This window comes from Drosophila santomea, chromosome 3R (assembly GCF_016746245.2).
Source record: "Drosophila santomea strain STO CAGO 1482 chromosome 3R, Prin_Dsan_1.1, whole genome shotgun sequence".
Lineage (NCBI taxonomy): Eukaryota > Metazoa > Arthropoda > Insecta > Diptera > Drosophilidae > Drosophila > Drosophila santomea.
The window spans coordinates 1420543-1429726 of record NC_053019.2 but is presented as its reverse complement, the minus strand read 5'-3'; the positions used below and the strand labels follow the sequence as shown (position 1 = coordinate 1429726).

Sequence of the window (9184 nt, the reverse complement as noted above, 5' to 3'; positions counted from 1 at the left end):
AATTTATTTGAAGTTCTTGGCGCGCACGGTATTTATTTTGGTACGAGGCGCAGAGCAACAAATTAAAAAGTAATTCTCGGGCGCAGCATAATTAGCTGCTAAGTGACACTAATGGGCCGCAATTGTATTGCCTCGAAAGTCCGCCTCTTTCCAGCTCCTCTTCGTGTGCCTCTCCAGAACTTGATGCACTTCCATTTTTCGTCGGCTCGTTGTGTGTGGGCAATGTGAAGTTCTCGAGATGGTGAGTGAGTTTTCGTTGGTTTAGCTAATTGAGTTCTGTTTTTCGGGCCAGCGGTGCATATGGCCACTTGGCTCCCTTGTGGCTGCCAAGTTGAGTTGGCCCGGTAATTAATGGGCCTGCTGAAAGCAAGCCCTTTTTTTAGTGGGGAAACCTGGAAGCTCTAGAGATCGGGGTTGCCCGGCAACAAATGCCAGGTATTCAGTTTGGGCCCCCATTCCCCACGCAGCTACACCCAAGAAGATCTTCGATTAGAAATGGTAAGTAGGCTACCCAGTTTCCTTGGTCCCACTATTGCAAACCCACCATAAGTCCCGTCATGATCAGCACTACGTCATCGCCAGGAGCGTGTCGACAAAGGACCAGAACGACCCTGAAACGGGTGGAGATCGAAACAGTAACGACCGAGACTTAGTTTCTAAGAAGATTTACCACGGACGGCACGTTCAGAATTGTCCAGGTTACGGGGGAAAGTCAATGTTGAACTGCTCGAAAGAAAACCTTCTTTTGGAAAAAGAGTTGGGAGGTATACCCAAGGACACAGATTATATTTCAAGTGATCACGATGACACGCAGTCTTGGTCTCAACAAAGCCTGCTATCCTCTGATCGTTCCAAGAGCTATAGTCAGATATATAGCGAAATTTTGGAAGAGTCTAAGGAACGACAAGAGAAGGCGGAGCGCGCTTTTCAGGTCTACCATATTAACAGATCTAAACTTCGTGGGTCCGATCAACTATCGTTGCCCAGGGGTCCGGGAAGTGGGAGTTATGGAAGCAGCATGGGCTCAGAGTATTCTGGTAAACTCGAAGGAGGCTACAAGGAGTACGACAGTTCTTCGACAGACCCTTCACGAGAACGAGTTCTAAGAAATCGTGGATCCTTCAGTTGCTTGGAAGAACCTCTTAACATAGTATCAAATAGAGATAAGGGGATTAGACCAAATCATTTCAAAAGAGCGTCATATGAAACAGAACTAACAGAAAGGCACTGTTGCCAAAAAAATCAAGAAGCAACCCACTCGTATTCCTGTCCATTGGAAAGTGTGATTTCCAATGGTGCTTTAAATACCAGGCACAGAGCAAGATCATGTGTCTGCGCACAAGAGTCTTACGCTTGTAGTGTTTGCACTGCCCACTCCAGATCAGGAAAGTACCATTCCGAGGGCTACGACGCAGAGGAGACTGATGGACCCAATTACCCTGTAAATTGCAAAAGTTACATTCCAACAACTGCGAGATCGCAATCTCGCTCAAAAAAAAATTATCTTTCGAGCTGCAGCACATGCCATCGTCGTCATCCTCATTATCATCGCCAGAGGAGTGTGCCAAAGACGTATCAAGATCGTGGCAATAGTCCCATTAACATCAAGACGAGGAGCAAAACGCACGACTACCAGGAACCTCACTCCGAGTTTGGCACCGAGAAAGTTAAGGCGGCTCAGCTTGGAAGATCAGGTGCCTCCATTGGGGTGCAATGTCCCAGTCGAGATGAGACCGCGGATTGGACGGATTGGACTCTAGATACGGAGCATTGTGACCCACAGAACAAAAGTCATCAAGACGGTTGGTTGAGCTCAAAAAAAAAAAGACGGGCTATTCATACCAAGCAAATCGTGTACGATGAAAGCCCAATAATGCAAAGGGATACAATTGCTAGGGGTGTCGACATACTTTATTCTTCTGAAGCATTTACATTTGGGAAGCATCCTAGTGTCATCACCGCGGATGCATCTCATTGCTACAAAGATCTAGGTCAAAATATGATCGATAGTCAGCTAAATAATTCCGTTGCTCTCGACAAAAGTGAATATAATTATAGTCAGTATAGCTTCGAGGCCGAGGTGAGCGATAATAACAAATATGTTTCTGATAAATCCGACCCTAAGGTCTCAAGTGAGGAAGGGTATCCACTTGATCAAGTAAGACCTTTTCACAAAAATCTTAACACATTGTATACCCTTACAGCGGGTAATGCGACCATATAAAATACCTATGTATATTCATGATCAGCCTCAACAGGCGAGTTTATGAAGTCATGTGCGTATGTTCGTCTGTCCGTTCAACTGTTCCTACGAAAAGTATTGTCTCAGTTTGGAAACCATCTACATTATTTTTATTAGATCGAATCATATAATATCATATTAATCATCATATCTGACTTAGGAATAATCGAAAAATAGCGAAGTATGTACATTCGTGGTTTTTTATCATAACACATTACATCAGGTTTTGACAATATACAATTTCGGTTATAATTTGATTAAAATTGAACGACTATATAGCTGTCATAGGAAAATATTAATTGGAAATAATGGAAAAGTAATCAAAGTTTTGATTTTTTTTATCATAAAGTGTTCTTATTCGGTATACATCCGTTGTTTAAAAAATGTATTACTGTAAGAGTATATAATCTTCGGCTTTCCGCAGCTAGCTTCCTTTCCGATTTTTTTTAATATGCTCTTCAGCACTATGTAATAGGTGAACAAGACTTGATGCACGAGGGTGGACCAGACGTATCATCAAGTGAGGTAGCCAAGTCGAAAAGCTTTCTTAGCCTGAAGATATACGATGCTGACAAAGCCCTGATGGAAATTCCACATGATTTCGAGGGTCCTGCAATAGTTCTGAATGATGACGCCGACTTTCTGGACATCACACTGACCGACGACGAAGAGAAGATTCGGGCCAAGTTAATGGCAGCAGCACTCACTACAAGAAAGAGTACCTCCTCCATCAGCCCCAATAGCAGTCTTAAGACCCGTCCGTCCATAGAGCCGAGTAGTTTGAGCTACAAGCCCAGTGTTATCTTCACTCGTCGATCAGAGGTCCTCACAGATAACTATGCACCCCGTCCGAATGATCGCGTAGCCCTGCTCGCAGAGAAATTTCTGAAGAGCTTTAGCGAATCTGCCTACGATGATTCTGGATGGAAGCCCTCGACACAGGAGGTGTGCTCTACAGGCGGAAAAGGGGTCACCAAAGAGGGAGGCGATACTCCACTTCTAGTGGACCGTCAGCTGCTGTCCGAGGAATTCAACAGGAAACTGCATCGTCAGCTTAAAGTTATTGTAGAGAGCTTTCAGTGAGTTTTCTTGGAGCTTATATTTTCTATTTGCAACTGCGTGTCATAAAATACATAGCGAAATTCTTTCACCGCAGATTTATTTTTTGAATGTAAGTATTTTACTTTCTTTTTTGAAGGTAGCGAAACGCACGTTTCCATTTTGTTCAATCAAATTATATCTTTTGACAACCCCAGTTAATAATTGTTCCTGTGCAACCATTTCCCTGGATCAAATAGCTCGAAATCGAGTCTGAGGCCTGGTTGTGGAAAGTACTTGAAACTCTCAGCGGGCTGGCGTGGCCGCCTGGTAGTCTGGTTTGGTCTGGTTTGGTATTCTTCGGATGTCTCTGGTCCTATGCCGAGGTGCATAAATCAAGTTCAATGCCTGGCCAAGTGCTGCGCTCGCTAAAGGGCGCAGCCATCGAGTGGTTCTTGCCATTGGGAATGGGGAGTGGTAAGTGGAGAGGTTCCTCCGCTTTTCCGTTTTTCCCGAGCATAATTAGCCCGTGGCTACTGTTAGTCTAGTCGCGCACTTGCCACTTGCCACACCGCCTCTCTGCCCCGCCTCCTCGCCGCCCCTCGGGCTGGCCGTTCATTTTCCTGGCACGTACTAAATATGCTGGAATTGTTTACATGATCGATCAGGGATCGGATCTCCATCACTGGCTTATGCTCGCCTGCAAGCTCGGGATGCACCTAATTGCTAACCAAACACAACTGCAGGCCCGCAAATATTGTTTTAAGGCACATCAACGTATTTCACCTGCTAATGTCTGATTGTCTGATCCCCGAACTGCTGGATGCTGGATGGATTGGGATGAATCGGGTGGGTGTATTTTGGGAAAGTGCTTCTGTGTTCATTCCCTAATTTTCCTTATAATGAGGTGTGCTGGATATGTTTATAATTTACGATACTGTGCATAGCTTGTTTGTGGTTGTAGAGTGAAAGGCACGGCGAACTGCGTGACGAAACTCTTTCAACAATTTTGACCGATGAGATTACCTCTTTCAAAACTTGCCTTTATTGCGATTCTAATAATAAATAATTCTTACTTTCTTCCAATATTCCAATCTCTTATTCTGTTAAAAAAAAATTAGTACTACATATTACACCACGCTCTTTAATAAAATATGCATCAAACCAGCTATTCAACAATTTAAATTAATTTTGCCTGGTCCAAAGAATATTCGGTAATAATGTAGTCAAGCAGTAGTGATTTCTGATTCTCAGCTAATCAAATTTAATCCCCCGGTTATCCAATCCCACCTAGTCCCAGCTAATTTCCCACACGCACTGCTCTCGGAAACGATGGGCCCACATGACTTTTCGTGGTCATCAGGTGAGCGCTCACGGCATAATTTAGACAATTTAGACAATTTATTGTGAAAAATGCACTCAATTTATATGACTTGATTATATTTGCCTTCCTTTTTGCTAGTGGCTGTCGAACGGCTGTGTTTGCTGAACTCGCGACATGCCGCACAAATCCATGACATTGACTTGGACACGGACATGGCCTAAACAAGCCTGCGACAACAACGCCCAGAGGATTGGATGACGGCGATGGCGATGGCGATGGTGATGGTGAGATGGAGGATGGACTGCTCGAGGCGCACCCCACGCCAATTTATTAAAGCCAACACCATGGAAAGATTGGCCAAGCAGCACAGGTTCTCTTCGTCCGGCTGGAGGGCTGACTGGCTGGCTGGCCTGGCTCACAGCGTCCTTGCCTATTGGATATGAAAAATTGCACGATACGGCGAATTCGCATATGCAAAATTCATAATTCATAATTCATTTAACATTTTGTATATAATTTGTTTGAATAGCACGAAGACGGTGATGCGCGGCAGCTCCCATGGCCCGGCCAAACTCCTCCATCTGCGATCGGCGCAGCAACAACCTGCACCTTAACTGGCCAACAGTTAAGCTATTCGTCTGCCCTGACAAATCGAGAGTTGAGGCGGGCTGGGACTGGGTCTCTGGCTCTAGTGCCTAGTCCTCGAATCCAGTCCAATCCTCCGGCAGCAACACAATGGCCATGACGGTGCGCAAATATAATTTCACAACTGTCTGCACATGCCTCGAACGAAACGAAGTACACCGCACACCACAAAGGTGAAACTCCATCGGGAGAAAGGAATATGGGAATGCGGAATATGGGTTTTGAGGCCACCAAATAAGGAGTTTGAAGACCTACTAGAATTTATCGAAATACTGACCGTTCTAATTGATATTCATTGTCAGCAGATTAATGGCCATTAATCAATCTTTGGTTCGCTGACCCAACACTCGGTATTTGAGTGTAATGCCCAATGTAATTGGGCATTAGCAATTGGCTATGTCGATAGAATCGCTAGTCTGACTCTTTTCTCTCAGTGCAGCAGCGAGACGAAAGCAACAGTGTCCAGGGCATAAAAGGAACTCAGCCATAAGTCACATCGCTACAACGACTTCTCAGCTCGGCATAAGCCTTTTTATTATTTGTATTTGTATTTGCCCCGTCTTTTGCTTTTTATTTATTCCTGTGAAATTTGCATGCGGACTGCGATACCGATTCCACCCCGATCCCGATCTCGATCCCTTTCCAATCCCAATGTCAATCCAAGCTCGGATCCCAATGCTCCGACGAGCTAATTTCGTTTTGTGTGCGAATATTGAAAAATTACAAACTTTTTTTGGCGAGTGGGGAGGGGATTTTACTGGCGAGGACCCAGTTGTTCCTCCATGAATTTCTTGGGAACCCAGTTTCTGGCCGGTACTGTCTGTAATTTTAATGATCATCCACTGACATCGTAACTCAATAAGCCCGTCCAGTCCCGATCGCTCCAGACAGCCAGTCTGGGATCTGCCTGGCTTTCCCAGCCCAACAATTTATCATCTTTGGTTGCACTTCGAAAACTAATTAAGGTTTCTCCCAGCTCGCGTGTGGTCGGTAAGGAAGGCTGGGGAATGCGGCATGGGTGTGCTGCCTCAAAAACTATTGTAAGTCGAGTGTGGCGTTAAATTTTGATTAAAAAACTATTAGCCAAGTGTACAAATTGTCTTTAATGTGCGTCTTTTAGGTGGTGCCAATGCGTCTGCGCCGTGTCCAAGCTGTTTCAATAATTATACCCGTTACTTGTAGCGTGAAGGGGTGTACTAGATTCGATGAAAAGTATGTAACAGGCAGAAGGAAGCTATTCCGACCATATAAAGTATATATTTAAGAGTATAATCTGGATCAATATCAATGGCCGAGTCGATCTGGCCAACTATTCAATCCCAAGCTTAGTAAAACTCAATGGCCGTTGAAAGTGCCATTATTGAACATTTAAAATATACAAAATACTGTCAAAACAAAAATCCTCTATTTCGCTCCTATTTATTTACGGCTCTTCGAATATGATTCATTTGTTTTTTTCGCAGGCTTACGTCAAATATGCTGTTCAGCCGACTTTTACTCTCATTATCGACCGCAACAGTTTGCCAGACACTGTGAAAATAATTCAATTAAAAAGACAACCGCAAACATTAGTTAGCCACAAAATAATAACACTGTACCGCGAAGGAAAACAAACAAAAAGAGCGGACAAATCAGTATAGGACCCATGGCTAGTATAAATTAATTTAAGTAATTTAAGTGTCAGGCCGAATCACAGTTGTGCAAAAACCGAAAATTAGACTTTGCATTTTGAACTGTGAGCGGCATGTGTACGTTCGCTGGTCCAATTTAAACGTCCGGGGGCCCTGTCACTCGTTGGGCCTCTACCTGCCTATTTCCCAGTTGGTTGCAGTATCCAACCCCAACTCCCCCTGCAAGCCCCTTTTCCTGCCTTTTCCCGCCTTTTCCCGCCTGGGGTTTCCACGCGGCTGTCTATGAGTCGCAGTCGACGGCAGTTTCCTCCTTCAATTTATAAACGCGTTCAGCTTAAATTGCAACAAATAGTCGCCTATTGAAACTTAAATTGTACCGACACAGAAAGTGAGCGCACCGTTTGTGCGAGGGAGAGGGGCGCAGTTAGCCAGAAAGAGACCGGATGGCATGGCCATGGTTTTGGTTTGGGCCGTGTCAACAAGTTTGGTCCTCTCTCTGTCTCTGTCTCGCTTTTGGCCATTTTTGTACTTTCGGCCGTTGTTTTGTGTCAGATGCTGACATTGCTTGGTGACCGACCGTGTGGTCGTGGCTTGATTTGTTTAAAGGTTTCTGATTCTGGGCATCGTTCGGCTCATTCGCCTCGGTCATGGGAACGGAGTTTGCCAATGTTTCGATGTGTTTTCCAAATAAGATTTGCCAGAAGGGGAAGATCACAATACCAGTTGCGCATCATACAAGTATGTTGGTATTTTTGATACCTAATTTCTTGTTTCCTATTGCTGACAGCCAGAAGCAGAGTTTATATTTGCCTTGATCCTTTCATAATTTGTAAAACTTCATATATCTCAACGGCCTCTTCTAATTGCGATGTAAAAAACATATTTGATGTGTAAGATGAAAACTGTTGAGACTCCTGGCACTGCCAATTAACTCTGGCTGCCATTTCCTTGGCTATATCTCCCAATCAAAAGCTAGTATGGTGCCCGCATGTTCTTGCGGCAATTCAGCCGAAATCAAAGAAAACCAAACTCGTTTATGGCCATCATCCAACGGCGGAACCCATGTGAAATTTTAATTGCAGGCCACAACATTTTTATACCCGTTACTCGTAGAGATGCTTTTACTCTCCAGACTCCAGAGACATAGACGCCCACACTTCTGAAAAAGGTTTTGATATTTTTTCATTAGTCTTGTAAATTCACACTCACTCTAGTGTTGAAGAGTCTCCTTCGCACTACCACTAGCTTCCACTGAGTAACGGGTATCAGATAGTCGGGGAGCTCGACTACTGCGTTATCTCTTGTTCAGGCCGATTTCATCCTTTAATGCCAATTTCCCACAGGTAAACCCTAGAGGCTTTTGCTGACAGCAGAGGTCGGTATACCTATGGAGACCGTAGAAAGCCGCAACAGGCAGAGCAAATTTCGACGACAGCCGGCCGCTGCAATATAATTTCTTTCGATTAATCCAATCGATTTCTATTCAATAAATCAAAATATGATTTCGTTACGGCCCCGACCACTCCGCTCTCCTAGACACTCTGCAGATGTGTGTATGTGCGACCGAGTTCGTTTGAGGCACGTAACAAATTGTTGGGTTAATTAAAAAAACATAAATCGTTTTATTCTTTGCCCCCCCCTCGGCGGCTAAATAACCGTGGCGAGTATTTGACGGCCCTTTCATCAACTGAAATCAGTCAAAGTTTCCCGCGTTAAAGTTTTGGAAATAAATCACGTTCTTCTCTCCAGAAATAATTTCAATTTAGACACTTTTCCCTGCCCACTGCCCATAATTTATTTTGAAAGCCCTCTGTTTTTATTGTGCAAATTTAATAGCTTAGCCAAGCCCCTGAAAACTTGATCGGCTCATCACACACTTAAATTTCGTTTGCCAGCCTCCGCTGAACCAATCAAAACGAATAAACAAACTTTAGGTGTAAATACTTATGACAAAGTATCTGATACAATCCCAATCGGCTGGAAGGTCCGTGAAAAATGCGTCAAACTAACTAAATGCACTTTAGACAAACGGAGTGAAGCGGCCAGCGTGTGGGAACCATATCAATTGAGGCGGAAATCAGTCCAAGGTTTCGAAATTTGTTTCCAGTCGGAGCAGAAAATCGAATTTATTTAACTGAAGTGTTAGCCAAACTATGCATTCGATGGCATCGATGAGTTGGAGTTTAGAGGTTTGAACTTGAAAAATAATTCTATTTGTATAATTCAATGCGAGTTTTTAGATAAACAAAGTACAAAGTGTACAGAACAAAGTTGTCGGTATAGGACTGCCGATATAGTATTTGT

The 9184-nt window shown here is 43.9% G+C and overlaps 1 protein-coding gene across 4 annotated transcripts; it reads left to right on the top strand.

Annotated features, from left to right (window-relative positions):
• Positions 1–370: 370 nt before the first annotated feature.
• Positions 371–3417, top strand: LOC120453917. 4 transcript variants are annotated; one of them, XM_044006422.1, is made up of 3 exons: positions 371–498; positions 551–2158; positions 2718–2872. In XM_044006422.1, the coding sequence occupies exons 1-3, from the start codon at positions 496–498 to the stop codon at positions 2730–2732; spliced, it is 1626 nt and encodes a 541-aa protein (XP_043862357.1). In that variant the 5' UTR covers positions 371–495; the 3' UTR covers positions 2733–2872. The 4 variants fall into 4 exon arrangements, with proteins under 4 accessions (XP_043862357.1, XP_039494786.2, XP_043862356.1 ...); XM_039638852.2 differs by having other exon boundaries at positions 372–498; positions 2705–3417; XM_044006421.1 differs by having other exon boundaries at positions 381–498; positions 583–2158; positions 2705–3417.
• The last annotated feature ends 5767 nt before the right edge of the window (positions 3418–9184 follow it).